Source organism: Leptopilina heterotoma, unplaced genomic scaffold (assembly GCF_015476425.1).
Source record: "Leptopilina heterotoma isolate Lh14 unplaced genomic scaffold, ASM1547642v1 Lhet_16, whole genome shotgun sequence".
Taxonomy (NCBI): Eukaryota; Metazoa; Arthropoda; class Insecta; order Hymenoptera; family Figitidae; genus Leptopilina; species Leptopilina heterotoma.
The window spans coordinates 2,269,980-2,296,911 of record NW_025110874.1 but is presented as its reverse complement, the minus strand read 5'-3'; the positions used below and the strand labels follow the sequence as shown (position 1 = coordinate 2,296,911).

The window sequence follows — 26,932 nt, the reverse complement described above, 5'->3', positions numbered from 1 at the left end:
TTCGAGAATTTAATTATCTTAAAAAAAATTGAATTAATTACGATTTTTTAGAAACCATATTTTTCAGAATTTCTATTATAAAATTTTTCAATTTTTCATTACTTTTTGAATACTTATTGTTATTTATTTGTTCGGAAGGAATTAAAATTTAAATATATACTTTCCATGTCAAATTTTTCGAAATTTAATTATTTATAAAAATTAGAACTGCAATTATTCCAATTCTTCAAATATTTACTAAAATTTAAAAACTGAAATTCTTTTCCAAATCAATTCTTATGAAAAAGTTGTATTTTTTTATTTAAATAATTGAATAATTATTTAAATCAAAAAATAAATAATTTATTATTTCTAAAAATATATTTTTTGAAGCTCTACCTTCACGTGAGGACAGAATGTCTCAATTATTATTATATAATATAATAATTGCTTGTACCTAATTTTTATTTATTTTTTTTTTATTTTTCGTTTAGAAATTTATTTTAATGTATTTGTATTTTAGCGCCATAAACTACAAATGAACCGTGCAATCTGATTGGTTGTTTTGGCTACACAGCTGTTTACTAACCTAACCTTGTAGTGTTTATGATAAAATTATTGACATGTGACGCATGTGACGTTGACACAAAAATTGAATATTGAACATATTTTTTCGATAAAAAAATGGTTTCTGACAATTATGAAATTGAAACAATTCGACAGGAAATTGTTACAAATCATTTGGAAGTGACAGCTTTGATACAGGTAGAGATTGAACCAGTGTAAATATTATTTTACTGACGAACTTTTGTTTCTAACCTATATTTTACAGATTCAAAACATTCAAAAAATTATTGTATTTACAATAAAAATGTCTATAAATATGACTTAAAACATTAAAATATCTTATATTACTTGTGTAAAAACAATTGTATTTATATTTAGTTTTCTTTTGCCTTTTTTAAGTAAAATTAGAGTTTAAAATTTTAGTCCTTCAACTGTCAAATATTTAATTATTTATTTTTTATTTTTTAACACAAATTTAATTTGTCAAGTAATTAAAAATTTTATTAAACAATAAAATAGTTAAATAATAATGGTAAAATGGGAAAAAAACCAAAAAAGGTTGAATATAAGTAAGTCACGTTTTAATTAAATAAAGAATCTTTATTTTATACTTAATTTTCAAGGATATACAACAATGTACAGGACCCCTGGAATTTTTAAACGAATTGAACACGGAGGGAAGAGGAAAAATTGCCGCCTTAAGATCAAGTATCGATAAGCTTGTTAATGCAACTGAATTAGAAATCAATGAGAAAAAAAAGTCGGAATTACTCCTGGAAATAGAAAATCATCGAGCGCAAATGTCGACAACAATGAAGGCTTTTAGAAAAGCGAATGTCATTAGTTCGTGTGTCATTGATAAAATGTCAAGGGGCGATTTGCTGGCATCATCTGAAGAACAAAGTAATATTTTACGAAAAAGAAAAGACAAAAAAGTTCTCGTTGATACTTCGTCTCAATTGACTGAAAAATTATCGAGTATTTCGAGGCATTTAGCTGAAACGACACAAAGGAGCGCCGATACACTAGAAACGCTAAGTAATTGATTAAAACTTTTTATAATTTAATTTCTAACTTAGTAACTTGGTTTGTATTTGCTTTATTTTCTTATATTAAAATAAGGCAAATAAAATGACAACATTTGGACAATGAATAATAATTTATATTTACTCCAACATTTCGAAATCTAAATGATTTCCTCTTCACAATAATAGTTCACAATAAAATAAAAATAATTTGTCAAAATAAGTAAAAACATATTGCAAACTGCAAAGTCAAATTTAAAACTCTTAAATTTTATCATTCATTAAATTTAGTTTAGTTTTTTTCCAAAGTAGTAGAAAATTATAAAATTTCTAAAAATGCTACTAAAATACTGGTTTTTGTTTTTTGAAAATCTTGAAAACTTTAAATTGTCCTTGAATGTTTTGATATACTTTAAAATACTTTAGTTATACTGTAAAATACAGGTTTTCTACAGAACTTGGAAATTATGGGAAAAGCCTGGAATTTTTATCAATTTATAAATTTTACAAGTTTTCCTTTTTTCTCTTTGATAATTTCCAAATTTTTCAGATTCTATTTTTTTAATTTTTATATTTTGTTCGTAAACATAAAAAATTATTTTTAACGTATGCGTGAGATATTAATTTAAATCACATGAAAATTGTATTCAAAATTTTACTGAAATTTTCTGAAAAATGACCTAGAAAACCTGGAAAAAGCCTGGAATTTTGAATTAGGAATTTTAAAAACAGATCATAAATAGTTGCAATTGCAGTTTTTAAGAATACTTGAATTTTTTTATTTAAATAATTAAATTCTAGAAGAACTTTCAGAAAATTATTAAAAATAATTGATTTCTCCACAATATTTTCATTCAAAAATTATATTTGGTTCGAACAATTTTTTTTTGATTCTGTGTCGAAAAAAGATGAATAGGTTGCGACATAATTCAAGAAACCCTTTATCGAGAATAAATAATTATAAATTAGACAATTTGTAAATTATGTTGACACTTTTGTCAAAATAAATAATATTGATCACCAAAAAATAAACAAATTTCCGATTTTATAGCGTAAAAAGTTAAAACGTTGCTTTTTCACATGTTTCATTATTTATTTTGGATTTTTTGACTTTGGACATTTTTATTTTGGATTTTTTGTACTTTGGACTTTTTTTCTTGCATTTTTCGGTCTGGATTTTTTGTCCTGGTAATCATAAAATATAGCATATTTAAAAAATTCACGAAATTTGCAACAAATTTCATGTAGAATATTATTTTCTGTCTTCTGATATTGAGGGAGAAAAACTCTTTCGAAAAGTACACTGTTTTTGAAAACATTAAGTTTCAATAATTCGTAACTTTTGTAATTTTCATCAAATCTCAAAATAAAAAATACGTATTCATTTTTTTTCGATACAGATTCAAAAAAAGAATAAATTATTCTAACAAAATCCAGTTTTTGAATGAAAATATTGTGGAGAATGCCCCATATATAAGAATTTTGCATAACAATTTTAGAAATTACAATTTAACAGTTGCAGAAGAGTAAATTATAGGTAGTAGATATTTTTAGAAATAATAACATCTTAAAAAGTTTGAAATTAAAATTTTTTGAAAATTTGAATTCTAATTTTTTTTCAAAAACTCTAAAGGACTTACATAATTTTTCTGAAAAATTTTTATTCATATATTTTCTGAAATTAGTTGAATTTTTGAACTCTCAATTATTAAAAAATGTTTGAATAGTCGAAACTTCATAAAATTGAATTTGAAACAATTTAATTTTAGTCGCACTTCAACTAAACTATCCTTTATTTTTGAATAATTGAATTCTGAAAGCACTTTCTCAAAATTATTAACATTAATCGATTTAGAGAAGAATTTTAGTGAAACGTTCTTGAAAATAATTGAATTTTGGAGAAATTACAGTACTTAACAATTCTGAGAAATAGATGCATTTCAAAAAGTTTTTGGAAATTTTAGTTGATGTTGAAAAGTATATAATAATATTTAAATATTTAAAAAAGAACAATTTTTCGAAATAATTAAATTTCAGAAGGTTTCAAATTAGAAATTATGAAAAATATAAATAAGTATTTAACAAAAAAAAATTATTTAACAAATTTATTGAAGTTTAAAGAATTTGAATACCCACAATTTTTATAAGTAATTGTATTTTTGAAGGAAAATATGAAAAAGAAGATGAAATCAATCAGCAAGTGATAGATCCTCGATTTTGCTCTCCAGCATAGTTAATTCCCCATTTTTTCAGTTTTAGTTTTCAAACAAAATGAGGAAAAAGACATTTTTAGAAAAAATTTTTTTCATTATTTTTGTTAAAATAAAGTGACCTGAAGATTATGTCAAACTGAGACATCGAAACATTGTAAAACTGAATTAGTGTTTTCATTTACTTTCAATAATCGAACAGAATTAATCTACAATGCATTTTTTTATTTTTTTAGTTACTTCTTCGGAAAAGGTGACTGGCACAGAAAGGGAGCTGGTAGATCAAAGACAAGTGATTGTTCAGTCGGGAAAACTTTTGGGAAAATACGGTCGACGTGAAATAACGGACAAAATTTTATTGGCTCTTGCTTTCGCATTTTTCCTCGCATGTGTGGGATACATTTTACAGAAGAGACTTAGGTGAGCTTTTATTTTTTATAAAACCAAATTTAAATATTTTTTATGGTTCTTGTTTCATTGAGTTTCTTACACTCTTTTTTACATTTAAGGGCATAGGTTTTATGAGATTTTAATTTTATCAAAAGTTACAGTGTTTTTAATTTTGTTCTAATATAGTTGAAAATTCTGGCGTGGATTCCCTTAATTAACAATTATTAAATATTATTATTAATGTCAAATAGTATAAAAAATAATTAAGAATCTTAATTAAAAATACTTAGTATAAATGTATAAACTTTTATTTCCATTAAATAGACATTACGAATACACTAAAATAATGAGATCAATAAATATTTACAAGCATTAGTATTTTGTTAATAAATGACAAAATTTATTATTAAATTTAATTTATTTTCAAACTATATAATTTAGTTATTATAAATTAAGTCATAATGCCTCATTTAACTTCAGTATCTAAATAATTTTTATTTCAGTAATAATTAAACGAATTTTTCAGTTTCTCCTATACAATTAACATACAATTACCACCATATGTCGTCGAATATCGTTAATTGGTTGCAAATTAATTGATCCTGCAAATGAAGATTCGATTAATTACAAAGTTTTGAAAATAATAAATTTTTTAATTCTACTTTGAAATAAATAAAAAAATTGTAATTACAATATCTAAAGTCTAATTGTATTATAATTATAATATTTTATTTGTAATGCATATTTTTAAATATTTTGTTTATCTTTTTAAAATATTTTGTTTTATTATAATATTCAACTGAAAATCTTTTTTTCAAATAAGAATTAATTAATTTAATCAAAAGGACTAATTGACTGAATAGTCACATTCTAATTTAAATTCCTAATTTATTTTAATTAGTAGTATGAAGTTAATTGAATAATACATTTTTACAGCTGGTTATGAATTCTTCTTTGGATATGATTCCGTCTTTGTCAAGATCCATTTTTTCGAAAATGCGATTTACATGCCTGTCAACGGCGCGCTCAATCGATCGGGTGTTTTCCACGACTTCATAAATGGCACTTACAATGGACATCATCTCGTTACGTGTTATGTGTCCATCACCATTCAAATCGTACAACCTAATTAAAATCGTAAGTGCATTTACCAAAAATGACAAATATTCCATCTCTCTTTCTTTTATTTTTAATGAAGTTGTGACTTTATTTCAAATATGTAAGTGTTTTTATTATTTATATTTATTTACATAAATTAATTAAGTTTTAGTATACGAAGCAAGAAACAATATTTATATTAATAAATTATTATTCAGGTGCAAATTTTCTTTGTAAACTTTGGGAAGTATAGAGGATTTTTATAAAGATATATTTTTAAATATATTTTGTCTACCTGAAAATCCACGAAAGCTTTTTGTCAGTGTCACCTTTTACTATTGACGCTATTCCATTAATTAAATCGCTAAACGTAATTATTCCGTCTTTATTTTCGTCAAACGTGTTGAAGACAATTTGAGCATATTTTCGAGGATCGCCCAAGGGAAATAATTTTGCGTAAACTGGTCTGAGATTATTCGTTGTCACAACACCGCCAGGACAATGTTGCTTAAAGGCACGATAAAATTTACGTATTTCATGCCTGGAAAATCCAGTTTGATATTCCAGGTGTTCTAAACGCTCGGGGATTATATGCGTTGGTTGTTGCACCTCGTCTTGCATTTCCTCTATAATAAAGATCAAAATTGATAATGATAAAAATAAAAAAATATATAAAAATATAAAATATAAAACTCAAGAGTAAAAAAAAACAAAAGAAAATTTATCAAAAGGTAATTTTTTTATGTTTAATATTTTTGCTTTTTGTAATAATCTATAAAAAACAGTTTAAAAATTAAATTAAAGCACAATCGAATTTAATATTAAAATAATCAGGGAAAATAGTTTCTAATTTTCTCTAATTAGAAAATTTTGAAAAATTTGTTAAAACTCATCGCTGCGGGGAAAATTGAAACGTACCAGCTATCTTCTTCATGCTCTGCTTAACTTTTGAAATGCTGTTTTTCATTTTCCGGGTAAAGCTAAAATGCTTGTGCTCCGAATCATTGGGATCTTCAACACTTTCGTTTTCTGACATTTTCAAATCTTTATAAATAAATTCAAGTGTAGTTAAAAATCTATTTTTTTAAACTCTGTAGTCAATTTTAAAAATTAGTCATCTACGTACGATTTTATTTTAAAAATTATTAATTGATTGTTTAAAAAGCAAGGGGGGTCTATGTTTCTAATTATGATAAGAAGCTAAAGCTATTTTTTTTAGAAAGCGCAAAATCGAAGCTACCAATTCTTTTGTTAAAATCTTAACATATATAGATAATTAAATGTTTTAATTTAATAAATGAAAACGCAGCATGAGAAAGTTATTATATTTTTTTAAAATGGAGTGGTCAAACTAAAATTGAAATTCTACGCATTAATAATATGATAATTAATAATAAAAGTTGCAATTTTCTTATTTTTAAAAATATCAGTATTTTTTTTATTTTCCTTTTTTTGTTGAAAGTAGAAAATTTTTCGTTCTTATTAAGATAATTATTAAATTTTGTTTTCTGTTTATTTTAATTAAATTTCAAAAATTTAGAAGTCAAATTTCAGAATCAGGAAGTAATAGATAAAAATTCTGCTTTGTCGTTTTAATTATATTTTTATTTTATTTTTTATTTTTCAGGCTTACCACAGGTCAGGGAAAACTAAGGGATTTTTATTAAAAATACTGAACAAAATGAAATTTTTAGAATTCATAATTCTGGTTTCTTTTTTGTTTGCATTATTTACACATTTTCTATAAATTTCTTCGCAATAATTCAATTATTTTCATAAATAATAAAACTCATTGCAGAATTTCAATTATTTTTAATACAATTTTAATCGAATTCCTCGAAAAATGTAATTATTCTTAAAAATTTTATTAAAATTCGTCAAAAGAATTCAATAATCTTCAAAAATTTGAAAAAAAATGTTCACAAGAATTCAATTATTTTCAATATCTATCTATTTTAATAAGATTTCACAAAATTCAATAATTTATAAAAAAAAAAAATTAATAAAATTCTTTCCAAAAATTCAATAAATTTCATAAAAAAATTTTACAGAAATTCAATTATTTAAAATACATTATGTTTGAAAGAAATTAATTATTTAAAACAATATTTTTAAAATTATCAGAATAAAGTCCATTATTGTCAATGATTTTAGTAAAATTTGTTTATGAGAATTAATATATTTTTCATAGTATTGTACATAATTAAATTCTTTGAAAAAAAAATAATAAAATTATCCACAGATATTAAATTATTTAAAAAAATTATTATAAAATTCGTTGCAAGAATTCAATTACTTTCACAAATAATAAAATTTTCTCAACATTTCAATTATTTTTAATACCTACAATTTGAAAAAAATTCCTCGAAAAATGCAATTATTCTTAAAAAAATTCATAAAATAGAAAGAATTCAATTATTTCAAATTTAAAAATTTGTTGTTAAAATTCTTTATAAAAATTCAATTATTTAATAAATTATTTATTTTTGTATAAATCATTGAATTCTCGTGGAATTTTCTATTGAAAATTGATTTAAAAATGAAATTCAGTTAAAATTTTAGATAATTGAATATTAAAAGCATTATAGCATGAATTTTTAGAAATAATTGAATTTTAAAAAGGTTTCAAATTAAAATCTTTGAAAATTTGAATTTTTCTTAATTTTAACTAATAATTCTGTAGAATTAATTTTTTTTGAAAAAGTTTAATTGAATTGTTTTTTAAATTATTAGAAGTTTTTATTTTCTAATATAGATATAATTTCTGAATTATAAAAATTTTATTTTGTAAAATTTTGTAAAATTGAATTGCAATCAAGTGGATTTGAAAATTTCCAAAGAACTTTTTCAAAAATTATTAAAAATAAATTATTTTTAGAGTGAATGAGAATATTCTTTAGGGTCAGGGAAAAACAAAATTAAATTTTTATGGCAACCCTGTTTTTATATTTAAATTTTAATATAAAATTCAAATATTTAATTTAATTTAAATTTACGAACAAAAAATAAAATAAATTAAGAAAGAAATAGAATTAATAGAACTGAAAAACAGAAAATCAAAAGACAAAATTTGAAAAAGGAAAAATACTAGTTATGCAACTTTTATTATTATTTTTAAAATTACGATTAATTTATAAAAGTCTTACTGTTTATTCCAGTGAGTTGTTAACGTTTTGTTTGTAACTTTTCTTTTCTTTTCTTAAAACATAATTTTCTTTTAAAATTTTCATTTGTAAATTTCCATCTTTTTTCTATTTTTCTTTTTTTTTTTGCTTCTGTAAGTTTACTTTTTCTTCTATGTATATTTTTTACCGTGTTTTCCTCAAATATTTTTTTCTATTCTTTTTTTTAATAATTTTAATTCCCTTTCTAGAATCTTTTTTCAGTTCTTTTTTTTAATTGTTTACAATTTTAACTCTCTTTTTTGTAACTATTCACTTTTCTGTGCAATATTGAACTCTTGTATTTTATTAATTTTTGTTTTTTGAGTTTTTTTTCAATTTTGTATTTTACTTTTGAAAAAAAGATAGACACTTTAGTTTAAGAGATTTTTTCTTTGTGTCGTTTTTTATTTGAATTTTTCAATCATCATACACACGATTGTTAATTGATATATAAAGTGCAAATTGAAAATGACGGTAATCATGAAATGCCAAAATAATGCGATAGAGGAGAATTTCGAAACTTCCTCAATCACGTACAAAGAGGAACTGACGAATGTAGAGCGTGAAGACCCTTGCTTACCGGCCAAGGAGCGCAACATCATGAAGACTATATTCAAAATATTTAGATAATTGGCCAGGTGGCTTGCTACGAAAATTAACATCAAATTCTGGATATAGAATATTTCCTGAAAATTACAGTCAAATTCAAATAGAATATGTTTTCCTCACATTTTTCTTACCTCACAATAATCTTCAGCTGAATTTAAACAAACATTCAATAATGTCAATTCATTCGAATTTTAATTTCAATTATTGTTTATTAATTTTAAGCTTCAAGAATATTTCAAATAAACTAAAGAATTAAAAAAACTTTTTTAAATTTTTTTAAATTAAATTTAAATTGAATTTTGTATTAATGAAACAACTAATTTTTGTCGATTGGTTTTTTCTTCATAAAAAGAAGTTTACTAATTATTCAAAGATCTTTTTCAATACGAAAAAGATTTTTAGTGAATAATTTATTTTATTGCAGGAATATTACTATTTCTCCGTCGTTTTGTTTTTTTTATTACTAAAAAAAGGGGAATTCAATTAAAGAAATGTTATCGTTCTCAAAATGAAATTGAATCTTTCCAGAAAATTGTTGTTCAGAATCTGTTTAAGAACTTCAGTTAGAGTCTATTTCGCAAAAATTAATTTCTTATTACAAAACGTTGTATTTAACGAGACGTAATTTAAATTCTAGTGCTTGGAAAAAAAAAATTTTTTTTCTATTTACATAAAAAGAAATTGAAAAAACAGAATTATACTAAAGATTACTATGATTTTAAATAATTGTCATTTAGTGAGGAATTAAAAATATTTTGTAACATAAAATTCAAAATTGTGAAATTCGTTTTACGAATTCATAAAAAAATACTGAATTAATCGATAAAATAACTTAATATCAGAATTGGAGATTTTAATTGTGATTTAATGAAAAAAATAATTAAATATAAAAAAGTAGGGTTGTGATTAAGGGCATATGAAGAGCACTTTTTTTTATTGGTTGTGATCATGTTGTAATTAAAAAATAAACTTGTCTGAAAGTTGCTCACTCTTTTGTTTAAAAGAACAAAGCTCTACTCGGTGCTCCGTTTGTGTTTGTCATTCTCCGATCTTAATATCTCATTCATGTCCTGAGCATTGTACTTGCATTTCAAATAGTCAACTTACTTCGAAGCAATTTTCAGAATGACGTCTGTTATGTAAAAAAAAAAGGAATTTGTTATCTCAGTATATTCAAAGTACAATATTTTATTGAGAATCCTTATTTCTTTTCGAACAAAGGACAATTTTTTTCTGTAAATTTTCTAATAAACGAATTTCTTTTCATTTCACTATTCAATACCGGCGAATATATTTTTTTGAACACTTTTATTTTGCCAGAGTCTTATTTATAGTTATTATTATTATTTTTTGTAATTTTTTCAATATTGTTCAAATTTCACTTCATTACCAATTTTTTTTTGTGTCTATTTTATTTTCATCAAAAAAAAAAATTAATTTTTAATTTATTTTTCTTTACGTTCAAAAATAGTTGCCGGAAAATTTCTTCTCAATTTTTATTTTAATCAAATATTGTCTGTTTTCATGATTTAGTTAATTAATTTATAAATTTATGCTTTCCAGGTCCATTTCATTAACTTATGTTAAGAACGAATATAACGAAGTTTCTTGTTAAAAATATTTAATTGTTTTTTAAAAATTTTTTTTCGAACAAAATTTATCAGAAAAAGAAAAAAAATAGAAAAATTAATAATTGAAGAATTCAATATTAAATAAAAATAATTTTCACTGCGAAGATGAAGAAACGAAAATTTACATCCACTAAGTGATGATCATTTACTTAAAATAAATAATTGTATGTAAAAAGAATATAAAAAGGGGAACAGGCTTCGCATTCGATAATTAATTTGAAAAAAGTAGCTTTAAGTCTGAAAAAAGTAGTAAAAAGTAGTTATAGAAAAATTAAATTTGACGTCTAAAAAAATTTATTTTTGTTAGTCGATTCTCCAAAATTTGGTTCTGTATTTTCCCGATTTCCATAAAAATATTCACTTTTTCTTATTTTATTCACAATTTAAAATTTTTTAAAAACTTAATTATTTTCCAAATTCAATTCTACATTTTTCTAAAATTCAATTATTTTCAAAGACTTAAATTTAAAAATCTTTTGAAATTCAATTATTTCTAAAAGTTCACGCAATAATGCTTCTAATATTCAATTATTATCTAAAATTTTTACTTAAATTCAATTTTAAATTAATTTTTATTAAAAAATTTGACGAGAATTCAATTATTTAAATACAAAAATAAATAATTGAAAATGAAAAATTGATTAATTATTCAAATTCAGTATTTATAAAGAATTTTATCAAAAATTTTCTTTATAATTAAATTCTTTTGAAGAATTTTAATGAATTTTCTTTCTGAGTTTTCGAGGAATTTATTTTAAATTGTATTAAAAATAATTCAATAAAAATTTTAATTAAAAATAATTTAAATACTGGGAAGAATTTTATTGTTTATAAAAATAATTGAATTCTTGCAACGAATTTTATGAAATTGTTCTTCAAATAATTGAATATTTGTGAAGACTTTTATTATTTGTGCAAATAATTAAATTCTTGCAAAGAATTCTATTAACATTTTTCTAAGAAATTACGATTTTATTAAAAATATATGAAATCTTATAAACAAATTTGATTGAAATCATTGAAAATAATCGAATTTTTGCGGAAAATTTTATAAAATTTTGTTCTAAATAATTAATTTCTTTCAAAAAATTTTTTCCAAAATTGTATTTTACTTAATTGAATTTCAGTAAAAATGTAATTTTTTATGAAATTTATTGAATTTTTGGAAAGAATTTTATTAATTTTTTTTTAAATAATTGAATTTTGTGAAATCTTATTAAAATAGTAGTTATAAAAAAAAATTGAAGTCTTGTGAAAATTTTTTTTCAAATGTTTGAAAATAATTGAATTTTTTTGACGAATTTTAATAAAATTTTCAAGAATAATTACATTTTTCGAGGAAAAAAAAAGATAAAAAAGGTAGAAAATATAAGAAGAATTTTAATATTTGTAAAAATAATTGAATCCCATCTGTAAACATTTTTATTATTTTTGAAAATAATCAAAATAATAATAAATTCTTCGCAGTAATTGCGAAGAAATTTATTAAAAGAAATTTAAAAAATCGAATTCCTGTAAAATTTTTAATATTTCTGAAAATATTTCAATGTTTTCGTAGAATTTTATCAAAATTGTTTTTAAAAAATTGAATTCTTTTGGAAAATTTTATTAAATTCGTAGGTATTGAAAATCATTTAATTGTGTGGAAAATTTTTGAAAATAATTGAAATTTTTACAAGAATTTTATTACAATTTTTGAAAATAATCGAATTTCGGAGAAGAATTTTATTACTTTTGAAAATAATTGAATTTTTGCAATAATTTGTATAACTTTTTCAATATTAAATTTTTTTTAGTGTTTTTAACTAAAATTCTTCTATAAATCACTTATTTTGAATAATTAATTAAATATAAATATTTTTTAATAATATTATTATAAAAAATTTAACTAATTTCAGAAGAATTTGAAGTGAATTCTAAGAATTTTATTAAAACGTTTTTAATCGTTTCTAAGAATTTTATTAAAATTTTTGAGAATAATTTTTTGTTTCAATTATTAGAGGATTTAAGTTACCACCAATTTTCAAAAAGAAGAAAAAAGTTACTTTTAGTGTCACAAATTTAAAAAAAAATATCTTAATAGTAGCAAGAAGTAAATAAAAGTTAAAATCGAATTAAATAAAAGATTAAAAATCTGATGAAAGAAGGAACGTAAAGTAAAAATAATTAATAGAAAAATCAGAGAAAGAAGAAAAAAAGATAGAAGGTACAAAAAAAAAGTTAATGAAGCAAAAAAAGAAAGATGCAAACAATTTATGAAAAACGAATCTACACTTGAATTCAAAACACTAGCGAAATACAAAAAAAATCGTTTCCTTCTGAAAAGGTAATGAGAGTAAAGAATTAAAAAATTTGTACTTTTCTTTTATTTTCTCGACAAATAACAAGTTTACAACATGACCCTGACCGAAATTGCTTATCATCTTCTGTGAATGTTTTGTGAGATAAAATTTTTGCGAGGCAAATTGACCTCTAATAATTTCATAACAATAACAATTTCTCTCTATAATATATTTATGTCCGAACGATTGGAATGCGCGGCAAATGATGAAAAGATTTCCGCAATTTTCCCCGGCTTTTGGAAGATGTTAACTTGAACTTTCTCTGCTTCCAATACTATTAATAGAACACAAGAAGCCAAAGAGAACGACTATTACGGTAAAAGGGAAATGATGTAATAAATGTACGGATTTGTAAATGTGTGCTAAACAAATTTAGCTCCCAGCTTGTCTTTGATCGCTCTCCATACTCATTTACTGTGCTAATTCGACGATAGAATTTTATGTCTCAAACTAATTTCAGAGCTCAACCAAGATCAGTAAGTTGAACCAGTGCTTGACCCTGACATGCTTCATTCCTCAATCTCTGCAAGATAATTGAAAGACCATTTTTTTTTTTTTTTTTTTTTTTTTTTTTTGCTTTCGAGAAGACAAAATAAAATTCTCACTTTATACTTGAGGGAAATTATTAGATTATTGAAAAAAAATTGTTTTTGTCCAAAAAATTGTACTTTTTCAAAAAAAGATTCGGAACAAAAGATATGAGAAATTGGGAAAAAAGTTCTTCGTTTGAATTATAAAAATCCACAGGAATAAAAATATTATTCTCACAAAATTTAACAAGAAAAAAAATTTTTTTTAATTAAAAAATTATAAAAATTAAAATTAGAAATTTTTTTCTGTAAAAAATTTAAAAGAACTTAAAAAAATGTAAAAGAAATTTTCCTTATTTTCAAAAAATCGTAAATTATATCAAAAGTCAACGAAAATTAGAAACAAAGAGCAAAATTGAACAAGGATAATATTTAATTATTCTCCAAGTTGTACCAGGAATTAAAATAAGTGTAATATATTATGTAAAAAAAAGTATTGTTGATTAGACAAAGGAAATTAAAAAAAGAGACGATAAAATGTGAACAAACGTGAATCATGAATCGTGAGATGATTATAAACAATATAAATTAGAGCTACGTGCGCAATAGTCTGACGGATCTTCCCCAATAGTCACTTTCCAAGTTCAATGTTACTAACAGTAACTCATTCGCAGTTTAATATCCTTCTTCAAGGGGAAAAAAATTACTGTTAAAAAGTATCGAAACAAAAGGATTTAAATAATTAACTTCAATCAAAAAAAAAAAAAATTAATAATTTATTTATTAGAGTGGACAAATATTTATAATAATCAGTAAATAAATTCTTAATATAACAATAATGATGATAATAAGAATAACAACAATAAAAATAAAAATTATAATAAATGGCTTGTCTCGTTTATGAATTCATAAATAAATAAACAAAATAATGAAAATAATAATAACAAAAATTATTAATAACAATTTATTATTAATTTAGCAAAAATGAATTTAAATTTAAAAACTTTGTAGAACTTTCAAGAGTAATAATAACAATAATAATAATAATAATAATAATAATAATACAAAAAAATAATAATACAAAATATTATTAATAACAATTTATTATTAATTTAGTAAAAATGAATTTAAATTCGAAGACTTCGTATAGAACTTGCAAAAGTTAAATTTAAAAACTGTTGTTATATTTTGATTTATAGAATAAATTTGAAATTGCCATAAAATTAAATATCCCATCTGTTTCCCACAATAAAATTGGAGAATAAAATTCCTTTTAAATTGCAATTAGAAATGTTAAATTGTAAATTGTGAAATGTAAAGGTAATACATCAGAAGCCTCTTGCCTAACTCAATTGAAAACCACATGTCAATTCAAACTAGATTTCACTGTAAAATCTATATAAATTTGCTCCTTTTCACAAAGGTTTTTAAATTACAAAGAAATAATCATACAAAGAAATTTTTGTTTAAATCTTCAAATAATTAAATGACAAAATTCAAATAATTCATAAAAAAAATTACAAAATAATTTATTCAGTTCTCTAGAGAAAAAAATAGGGTTGTCACAAGGTCCAGAAAATCGGGTAATTCAGGGAAAAGTCAGGGATTTTTATTAAAGTAGGTACTGGAAAAAATTGAATTTTGGAAAATTTACAAATGATTTTAGAAATTCAATTAGTTTCAATAAAAGTAATAAAATTCTTCTCAGAAATTCAATTATGTTCAAAAATGAAAAAAAAATTCTCATCATAATTTCAATTATCTTTTAAAATAATATAATTCTTCTCCAAAATTCAATTATTTTCAAAAATTTTATTAAAATTCTTGGCAAAATTTCAATTATTTTCAAAAAATTTCCTCAATTCAATGATTTTCAATATCTACTATTATTTTAATAAAATTAATTTTCAAAAAAAATTCAATTATTTAAAAAAAAGTGTTTATAAAATTCTAAACAAACATTAAATTATTTTCATAAATAACAAAAATTTCACAATAAATTCATTTATTTACAAATATTTATAAATTTCTTCGCATTAATTCAATTATTTGCATAAATAAAAAAATTTTTTACAAACATTCAATTATTTTCATGAATAATAAAATTCATCGAAGAATTTCAATTATTTTTAATACAATTTTAATCAAATACCTGGAAAAATGTAATTATTTTTGAAAATTTTTTTCAAATTCGTCGAAAAAATTAAATTATTTAAAAATTTTGTTTATAAAATTCAAAAAATTTGCCTAAAATTGTATTAAAAATAATTGAAATCTGGTGAAGAATTTTATTATTAAGGAGAATAATTAAATTCTTGCAACGAATTTTTATTACATTTTGTTTAAAGAATTGAAATCCCGTGAAGAATTTTATTATCTATGCAAATAATTGAATTCTTGTAACGAATTTTATTGAATTTTTTTTAAATAATTGAAATTCTGTAAAGAATAATTGTATTATTTATGAAAATAATTAAATTCTCGCAATTAATTTTATTACATTTTTTTAAAAATAATTGAATTCTTTTGAGAAATTTTTGTAAAATAGTAGATTTTGAAAATAAAACTCTTCATAGAATTTCAATTATTTTTAATACAATTTTAATCGAATTCCTCAAAAATGTTATATTCTTGAAAATTTTATTAAAATTCGTCGAAAAAATTCAATTATTTAAAAATTTGTTGATAAAATTTGAAAAATTTACTTAAAATTGTATTAAAAATAATTGCAATCTTGTGAAGAATTTTATTATTTAGGAGAATAATTGAATTCTTGCAACGAATTTTATTGATTTTTTTTAAATAATTGAAATCCTGTAAAGAATTGTAATATTTATGGAAATAATTGAATTCTTACAATGAATTTTATTACATTTTCTTAAATAATTAAATTCTTTTGAGAAATTTTATTAAAATAGTAGATTTTAAAAATGTTTGAGTTTCAGCGAGGAATTTCATTATTTGTCAAATGTAATTGAATTCTTGCAAAAAAATTTTGAAAATAATTACATTTTTCGAGGAATTTAATTTAAAATTGTATTAAAAATAATTGAAATCCTATGAAGAATTTTATTATTTATGAAAATAATTGAATTCTTACACAACGAATTTTATAACATTTTTTTAAATAATTGAATTTATGTAAAAAAATTTATTATTTGGAAAAATAATTGAATTTTTGCGAAGGATTTTATTAAAATTTTTGTAAATTATTTAATTTTTCTTTTTTTAATTCTATGAAAGTTTAAATTATTATAAGTTATTGAATTTCATAAAGGTTCGAATTTGAAATATTTGAAAATCTTAATTCCTATGGAATAATAATAATAATGATTAAATAAAAAAAAAAGAATTTAGGTATTCATGTTTTCGAATAATTTTACAATAAACAAATTTGTGAATAAATGTAATAAAACATTGTTTTCAGTATCTAATAATTTCTATAGTGAAGCAGAATATTCTTTAGGGTCAGGGAAAAATTCAAAATTTTTTCTGAAGAAATCAGGGAAAAACAAAATTAAATTTTTGTGGCAACCGTAAAAAAGGAAAATTTCAATTCTTCCAAATTTTTATTGATTATTTTTTTCAGACACTTTTTGAAGGATTTATTACCACTTTGAGAAAATTAAAGAAAAAAATCAATTTCAGACTTCTTTAAGGAAATGAAAATGTTTAAAATCCATCTTAATGATGGTGCGAGAATTAGTTTTCTTTTTAATTTTAAAATTGAAAAAAGTAATTCAAACTTTAATATTTTCAACAAAAATAATGTTAGCTAAAAAATTGTCGACAAAGAATAATATTAAAATTTAGACAGATTATAATCAATAGCAATTTTTAATTCTTGATCACCATTTTTTTTTTGTTTTTCCCAACTTTTATCAATTTAGGGAAACTAAAAATTATTTAAAAAAAAATTATTTAGAAAAGTTTTTCAATGAAAAATTCGGGAAAACTTTCTCACGAAAACAATGTAAATACTAATTTGATGAATTAAAGGATTTCCTTATAGAGCATCTCATTTTCGTGAATTGCTTTCGCATAAGATGTTAATCACATTTTTCGTCACGTTTGTTTCAAACTTCTATAAAAAGCAAGACACATAGTAATGAAATATTCATTTATTGAGTCTGCACGTGCACACCCCAAAGTAATCAGGCATTAGCTGTATTATTTTTCTCAGCGGGGAAGGGAGGTTCTATAAAACAACAGAGAGCATCCAGCATCTCTTCATTCAAGGAGTAGTGCGTTTCTTTAATATATACTATATATATTACATAGTTGTCTCCAAATTGTGCAATCATTTTTTACTTTCAAATCTAAAAAAAGGATTATAATAACGTCGTGCTAAAACAGTTAGTAAATTTTCATTATTTTTCTTTGTCATGTATAAATATTTGATTTTTGGAAAATTAACACTCATCAAGTAAACTTGAACGAATTTTTAAATTAAATTGAATTTTACAGTAAAATACTTAATTGGCTATTAACTATAAAAATATATTGTTGAGCTCTAATAAGAAAGCGATTTAAAAAAAAGTTAAAACGAATTTTTAAATTAATTAAATTTTGCAGTAAAATAATTAATTGGTTATTAATTATAAAAATAAATTGTTGCTCTAATAAGGAAGCGATTTAAAAAAAAATTAAAACGAATTTTTAAATTAATTAAATTTTGCAGTAAAATAATTAATTGGTTATTAATTATAAAAATAAATTGTTGCTCTGATAAGAAAGAGATTTAAATAAAAATTAAAACCTTGATAAAATCGGAAAAAATGCATTTCCTTTTTATTTCAAGGTGACTTGGTTTCGAAGGTTTAAAATTAGCAGTTAAATAATTTCCTTATAGATCAAGATTTCATATAGTGACATCAAAGAAATTTAATTCAATTTTATTTTTCTTTGTCTATTCTTATAATTTATATAAAATATTTTATTTTAAAAAATTGCTTTCTTTACAATTCATTCATCAACATTTCATAATTAAATTTTATTGATTGTCTTGTTTATTTTATAAATATTTATAAATTATTTTTAGTAATTAACAAGAATGATAAATATTGTGAGCAATTCCACGTGAAACGATCATGTACAACTTTTAATTTTCTGGAATGGCTTAAAACTTAAAACAGTTTTCAATTTTTTATAGTGAATTTTAAAGAATTTTTTGTGTACTTTTCAATTCAAAAACTCTTTTTTCGAAAAAATAAATTTTGTGACTCCTCTTTTTCAAAAATAAATTTTATTTTTTAATTTTAACAAAAACTACTCATGTTTTTTTTAATTTTTTATCATTTTCATTGGAAAGCTGAGATTTATGTAAATTTTAAAAATAAAATAATGAGATTTAAAAAAAATTTTTTAAATCAAAGTTTTAAAACACTTTTTGTTTACTTTATCAGGGTTGACACAGGTCAGAGAATTTATGAAAAAGTCAGGGATTTTTAAATACTGAAAAAAATTAAATTTTTAGAATTCCTAAGAAAATTCTAAAGAACTGTCATAATATTATTTATTATTTTAAAATTATTTAATGAATAATTTTACTACTTCAATATTTTAAAATTAATTGAATTTTAAAAGAGTTGCGTTTACAATTTTAATAAATAGATGAACTTCAAAAGGTTTCAAATAGAAATTTTATATGTTTTTAATTAATTTAACTAGAAATTTTAAAGAACTAGAATTTTTGAAAAATTTTAATAATTCAAATTCTTCTGAAATTACCTAGTTAATAAATATTCTTCGCAGAAATTTAATTAGGTATATGTTCAAAAATTTCAATTATCTTTAGAAATAATAAAAATAATTCTTCTTCTTCTCTTCTTGAAAATTCAATTATTTCCAAAAATTTTCCTCAATTCAATGATTTTCAATAACTTTTTATTTTTATAAAATTTCGAAAACAAATTCAATTACTTAAAAAAAAAATTGATAAAATTCTACGCAAACATTTAATTATTTTCATAAATGACAAAAATTTTACAGGAATTCAATTATTTACAAATTTTTTACAAAATTTCTTCGCAATGATTTAATTATTTTCATAAATAATAAAATTTTTACAGAGATTCAATTATTTTCATAAATAATAAAGCTCATTGCAGAATTTCAATTATTTTTAATTCAATTTTTATCAAATTCCTCGAAAAGTGTAATTATTTTTTTTAAAAAATTGATTAATTCATCCAAAGGATTCAATTAATTAAAAATTTGTTGATAAAATGATGTATAATAAGAATTTATAAGAAATATCCAATTATTCAATAAATTATTCATTTTTGTATTTAAATAATTGAATTCTCGTAGAATTTTCTACGCAAACATTTAATTATTTTCATAAATATCTAATAAAAATTCCACAGAAATTCAATTATTTAAAATTTTTTTATAAATTTCCCCGCAATAATTCAGTAATTATTTTCATAAATAATATAAAACTAATTGCATAATTGCAGAATTTCAATTATTTTTAATACAATTTTAATCAAATTCCTCAAAAAATGTATCTAATCATTTTTAACCAATTTTATTAAAATTCGTCAAAAGAATTAAATTATTTAAAAATTTATTGATAAAATTCTTCATTAGAATGGAGTTTTAAGAAATATGAATCTGTTATTCAATAAATTATTTATTTTCGTATCTAAATAATGAATTCTCGTGGAATTTTCTAATAAAAATTAATTTAAAAATGAATAATTTTATTTAAAATTTTAGATAATAATTGAATATAAAAAGCATTATAGCACGAATTTTTAGAAATAATAATTGAATTTCGAAAAATATTCAAATTAAGATCTTTCAAAATTTGTATTTTTCCTACTTTTAACTAACAATTCTGTAGAATTAATTTTTTTTTTTTGAAAATCTTTAATTGATTTTTTTAAAAATTATTTGAAGTTCTTATTTTCCAATATTTAATTGACGAATTTCTGAATAATTTAAATTTCGCAAAATTGAATAGAAAGCAAATAGATTTGAAAATTTTCAAACTTTGTCAAAAAGTATTGAAAATAATTGATTTAAAGATGAATTTCAGTTACAGTAACAATATTCTTATAATTTAATTAATTTATTTATTCATTTACGGGCATTGAGTAAATAATATAAAATATGTAATGATTTTATCACTCGGTCATCTTTAATTATCGTAAAACAGGAAGAAATTGATCACTCCGAGTCTTCGACTCGGAGTTATCGATTTCTTCATGTTTTCCAATAAATAATTTTTTTTAAGTTATTGAATTTCAAAAAAATTTGAATTTGAAAATCTTAATTCCTATGGGAAAATAATAATGATTACATAATTTATTGGAAAAAATCTCAGCTTTTAAATAAAAATTATAAAAAAAATGAAAAAAGAGGTACTTTCTGTAAAAATTGAAAAATAATGTTTTTTTTTTTAAAATGTGGGAATAAATATATTATTTCTCAAAGTTCTATTACCTATTCATATTTTAAAAATAAATTTTACAAATATAAAATTTTTTCTAAAATAAATCCAATTAGAAAAATTTTGAATTTAGAGAAAAAAAATTTTGTTGTTTCTAATTTGTTGATTAAGACAAATCACTTGGAGAAGTTTATAGAAATATTCTAATATGAAGTATTTTATTCTAGTTTTATCATACCTAGTATAATTATTATCAACGAAGTGAGCCGTGAATTTAATTATTGGACCGTGAAGAGAGTAATAAATTTTTGCAAATACTACGAGTTTGGTGTTCAGAAAGTGTGAAGTTGGAAAGGATAAACAATTCAAAATATGAAATAGTATGACGTAGTAAATGCTCGATGATGTAACGTCCTTTATTTTAACAAGACGAGAGTAAACATTGCACGCAAACTTTAATGTCCGTGATATTACTTACTCTCATCTTACGAGTTCTACTTTTAGTTCCACGTGGGGCCGGGCGATTCATTGATACTTTTGATTCAGTAAAGTGAGGTGATCCAATCCGTAATGTTTTCTTGCTTTTTTCTTTCAAACTTTTTTATTACCTACTTAATTAACTATTTATTTTAATTGTTAAATTATATTTTTTTTCTAATTTATCTTCAGATTTTTATTTATTTATCAGTGTAATCATTGTTTCGAATTGATTCAGTATTTTTACTCTCTTCGACATTAATTGAACAAATTTAATTAATTATTTATCTAAAATTTGTATTATTCATTTAAATTCTTTATTTTAATAATGAATTATTTTTATTACATGCCTTTCGGTTTTTAATGTGTAAAATTAATTTATTTTCATTAATTTTAATCATTAATATTAAACAAAAAAAAATTCTATTTTCATAAGTATTTTTATCTGTTTTTGACAATTTTTAAACAATTTAACAATTTTTTTTAGATATTTGCATTATTTTTCGTAAATAAATCTTAATTATTTAAGTCCTAATCTGTTCCTAATCTGTTTGATCTTTCTACGTTTGCAACTTTCTTTCCTTGTTTTAATGCATAATTATCAAATCATAATTATCTATTTTTATTTTTTTTATCTTCATTTTGTAATTCTTTGTACAGATCAATTTTATTATTTATTTAATATTAATTATATTAATAAATTGAAATTATATTAATTTGCTTATTATATTAAATTTTCTGTTATTTTTCTCTTCTTTGTTATTATCTGCATTATTTGAAATTCCTCAAAATTTATTTCATTTCTTCTTTGAAAATATTTTTTTGATTCTACATATTTTTTTAATTTTTGGTATTTTTCCGAATACTTTTTTTTAGATTTGTGACACTAAATGTTACCTTTTTGCTTTTTTTTTGACAATTTGCATTACTTTCAACTCGCTAATAGTTGAAATAAAAAATTATTCCAAAAAAATTTTAATAAATTTTTTTGAAGCGATTAAATTATTTTCAAAAATATTCCGAAATTCAATTATTTTCAATATTTACCATCCCAATAAAATTTCTTCAAAGAATTAAATTCTTTACCTAAACAAAATTTAGATCAAATTCATCAGAAACATTCAATTATTTTTAATAGTATTTTAAATACAATCACTAAATAATTCAATTTTTTCCAAAATATTAATAAAATTCTTTGAAAGAATTCAATTTTATTTACAATTTCCATACAATTTATAAAATTCAAATATTTTTAAATTTTAGGAAAATTTTCCAAAATTCAATTATTCAATTATTTTCGTAACTAATTTTACTAGAATTAAATTAATTTCACAAATACATTTAAACAAATACATTTAAACAAATTATTTAAACAAATTTTAATAAAATTCTTCTTTAGAATTAAATTATTTTTAAAAATTTCAATAAAATTCAGTCCAAGAATTCAATTATTTTCATAAATAATAAAAATTATCGCAGGAATTCAATTATTTTTAATACAATTTTAAAAGGATTCCTTTAAATAATTCAATTATATTTACAATTTTCATCCAATTTTTATAAAATTCTTTCTCAGAATTATGAATTTTTAGAAAAAATTAAATTTTACTTAAAAGGTTTTTAAATTGAAATATTTGAAAATTTTAATTGTTCTAAAACTGTAATAAGTAATATTTAACTTTTTATTTTGGACATTTATTAATTTATTATTTTTTCAAAAAATGATTAGTTTTGTAGAATTTCATTTTAAAATGTCAACAAAGAAATGATTGAATTTAGAAAGGATTGCAGTTGTGATTTTTAGAAATAGTTAAATTTCATTAAAAATATTTTAATTCCTGTGAAAAAATAAAAAAGTATTTAAATAGTTATTTGATAAAAATTATTATTCAAGTTTTCAATAATGTAATTTAATTTGGAAATTATGAAAAAATTAGACTTTTGAAAAATAGGTAAAATAATTGAAAAATTATTCTCTTATTATTATTTTTTTATTAAAGATTATTCTCTAATTATTTGGAAATGTTGACAAATTTAATTGAAATAAATTTTATGATTTAAAGAATATTATTTATTTTTACAGGGATTCAATTATAAATATAATAAAATTTATCAAAGAAATTCAATTATTTTAAAAACCTTTGCTACAATTTATTTATTAGAATTTAAGTAGATATTATAATTTCAATACAATTTTAATTAAATTTCTTCAAAGAATCTAATTATTTTCAAAAATTTTAATGAAATTCTTTGTGACAATTCAATTTTTTTCAAAATAATTTAAATAAAATTCTTTGTAGAAATTTGATTAATTTCAAAAGTTCGTCAAAATTAAATTATTTTCAATGTTTTCTATTTCAATAAAATTTCACAAAAGAATTCAATTGTTTAAAAAGAAATTTTAATAGAATTCGTCTCAAGAATTCAATTATTTTCAAAAGTAATAAAATTCTTTGCAGAAATTCAATTATGTTCAAAAATTTACAAAAATTCTCTTTAAAATTTCAATTATCTTTATAAATAATAAAATTTTTCTCCAAAATTCAATTACTTTCAAAAACTTTAAACAATTCTCGTCAAAATTTGAATTATTTCCAAAAATTTTCCACAATTTAATGATTTTTAAAATCTTTTATTTTAATAAACTCTTCCAAAAGAATTCATTTATTTAAAAAAATGTAATAATATTCTACGCTAAACGTTTCATTATTTTTATAAATAATAAAAATTTCACAGAAATTCAATTATTTTCATAAATAATAAAACTCATTGCAGAATTTCAATTATTTTTAATACAATTTTCATCAAATTTCTCGAAAAATGGAATTATTCTTAAAAATTTTATTGAAATTTATCAAGAGAATTCAATTATTTAAGATAAAATTCTTTATGAAAATTCAATTTTGAGAAACATTCAATTTTTTAATTTAATTAATTTTTACTTAATAAAATATTAATTTTTGTATTTAAATAATTTAATTCTCGTAGAATTTTCTACTAAATATTGATTTAAATATGAATTTCAGTTAAAATTTTCGATTATAATTAAATATTGTAATGATGAAAATAATTTTTGAAGAAGTTACAGTAAGAAAGTAGCAAGTTTTAATTATTATAAAACATGAAGATAAACTCTTCATGTTTTAAAATTTAATATTCTTATATGTTATTGAATTTAAAATTGTTGAAAATCCTAATTTCTATGAAAAATAATAATAATTAAATATTTATTTAAAAATGAAGTTATTTAATTTGGTAAAATATAAATGTAGTTTTAAAAATCTGGAAAACCTGGAAAAGTCAGGGAATTTGAAAAGAGCAAAAATGTGGCAAAGCCTGGAATTGTGTTTTTTCCCTTTGGAATTATCGATTTAATTCCAATTAATTAAATTCAATTAATTAAATTAATTTTCAATGAATTTTTTTGCAGAATTTCCACAATGGGAGTTGAGAAGAAATCCACTTGTTTCAATAAAAGTTTTCAATAGAATTAAAGGCGAAAACTAAAAGTTTTTTTGTTTGAAAACGTCTCCATTGTATAATTATTAAAATGAAGACAATTTTCGTTTTTCTGATGATGATTGTTTGCGTTCTGAGTGCACCTTGGCTCGATTTACTCTTTGGAGAGCCATATTACAGAAGTGAAGGAAGACAACGACAGGGCAAAAGTGGTGGCGAACGTTGGAAAGAAATTTGCCGAACAATAAATCCAGACAGTTTTGCATATCCAGGTCGAGTTCCCTATCCTTCAGCACCAGTTTGTCCCTGGTAGGGAAAAATACAATTAAGCAAAATATTTTATAAGCGAAAAATTCCAAAAATCTGTAAAATAACGAAATAATAATTAAGTTTTTTTAAATTACTGTTTACTTTTAATCATTATTTTATACGAAAATTTGTATTTTTTTTCTTAGTATTGTAAAAGAGTTTTTTTTAAAAATATTTTTGTATATGTACTTGTATATTATTTTTCCATAAAAATTTTTTTCTGAAAATTCCAATTTTACTAACACAGTAACATTAGACCTAAAAGTATGAAAAGCAATTTTCTTTTTTGAAAAATAATTATTTATTGTAACAATTTTGTACAGAATGTAGTTATTTACTCTTGAGTATATTATTATCAGTCGTCGTGTGACAGTTCCTTGAATGTAAAATGAATTTACATATATGTAATTATGTATACTCTCGTGCAATGATTCTACAGTCTACCAATGATTATTTACACGCCAAGCCAAAAAAAAAGGAAAAAAAACAAGTAAATCAAGGATGCTTTGACACAATTAGGATAATTAAATTTCATCACTGGAATATCTATAAAACAATCTGGTAAAAGTACATTTTTCATTTGTAAGCAACTCGAATAATTCAAAAAAATCAAGCCAACAATTGTAAATATCGATAAGATCATTTTTTACTCAATTATACTCTTTTTCTCTTATTAAAAATTTACAAGAATCTATTTATTTTTCCTAATCTAATCGAATCCGAGAATCTATTTAAATATTTGTTAAATAAACTATTAAACAAAATTAATAGAATTTATTGCAAAATCTACTGGAAAGAATAATAATTATTATTATTAAAAATCTAAAAATTCATTCGTAATTAAATACGAAAAAAGACTGGATGCTTTGTTTTTAAATATACTCATGTTAAAAAATTTACTACTTCATTATAAACCTAATTTATAATGATAAATAGAAATAATTAATTTATGATAGACAGTAAATTATTGCTTGACAAAATTCTCCCCGAAAATTTGAAGATTTGTTCAGTTACGTCAATATAATCTTAGGTATATTATTATTATTATTTACAATTGATAAATAATCACAGCATTTATGTTCAGCACTTAAAAGCCATTATACATACCTCTGGGAAGACTTTTTGAGTGCTTGAATTTTACAGTCGATGAATGGAAAATAAATAATAATGAATACATACGTAGCCACTGTGTAAGTACTCTCCGACTAATTGTCGAGAATGAAAATTGAATTAAAAATCATTTCCAAACTTGAATGAGACCATCAGTACTGCCAGTGAGGATACATGTATTTGACATGGCAACTGCAGAAATTGTATCGTGATGACCTGACGGCGGTGTCTCCGGGCCCTGGCCTCCTTCTTCCGTGTTTCTTCCTCTCATTCCGCTTCCGCCCGACGATGGTAGAGGAACACCTCCAGCCAGCACTTCTTGTACTACGTTTGTTCCGTCGATTAATCTCTGTCTGTTGGATTCAAATTCAATTGAAAATTTGAACGACTAGAAATCGCCAAGATACTTTTAGTTACAAATTAAATTAAAAAGTTAAATTCTAAATTTTTTAAAATTAAATTACTTTCCAAATTTTCAATTACAGGGATCTCAGTGATTTTTTCATGTAATACTAGGTAAAATAGGGGATTTTATTTTTCAAAAGATTTTTAAATTAATAAAAATTATTGTATTTTAGAGCATAAAATTTATTTTCAAGATTTTCTTATATTTTTTCTTCTAACATCAGCTTT

The 26,932-nt window shown here is 21.3% G+C and overlaps 3 protein-coding genes across 5 annotated transcripts in view; 1 reads left to right on the top strand and 2 right to left on the bottom strand.

Annotated features, from left to right (window-relative positions):
- The first annotated feature begins 582 nt into the window (after positions 1–582).
- Positions 583–25,280, top strand: LOC122498815 (vesicle transport protein SEC20). The gene is made up of 5 exons (XM_043606746.1): positions 583–744; positions 1,170–1,584; positions 4,018–4,201; positions 5,108–5,308; positions 24,852–25,280. The coding sequence occupies exons 1-4, from the start codon at positions 664–666 to the stop codon at positions 5,115–5,117; spliced, it is 690 nt and encodes a 229-aa protein (XP_043462681.1). The 5' UTR covers positions 583–663; the 3' UTR covers positions 5,118–5,308; positions 24,852–25,280.
- On the bottom strand, positions 4,615–8,573 carry LOC122498814 (Kv channel-interacting protein 2-like). Of its 2 annotated transcripts, XM_043606744.1 has the most exons (5): positions 8,416–8,573; positions 6,188–6,313; positions 5,565–5,895; positions 5,098–5,296; positions 4,615–4,773 (listed from the first exon to the last, which is right to left on the bottom strand). In XM_043606744.1, exons 2-5 carry the CDS (start codon positions 6,303–6,305, stop codon positions 4,723–4,725), a joined length of 699 nt encoding a protein of 232 aa, XP_043462679.1. In that variant the 5' UTR covers positions 6,306–6,313; positions 8,416–8,573; the 3' UTR covers positions 4,615–4,722. The 2 variants fall into 2 exon arrangements, with proteins under 2 accessions (XP_043462679.1, XP_043462680.1); XM_043606745.1 differs by lacking the exon at positions 6,188–6,313.
- The window catches only part of LOC122498811 (phosphoinositide 3-kinase regulatory subunit 4), a 20,892-nt gene continuing 19,080 nt past the window's right edge, over positions 25,121–26,932 (bottom strand). For both annotated transcript variants that reach the window (XM_043606736.1, XM_043606737.1), the window contains exon 17: positions 25,121–26,652. In XM_043606736.1, the coding sequence (XP_043462671.1) occupies positions 26,427–26,652 (226 nt within the window). In that variant the 3' untranslated portion in view covers positions 25,121–26,426. The remainder of the gene's footprint in view (positions 26,653–26,932) is intronic.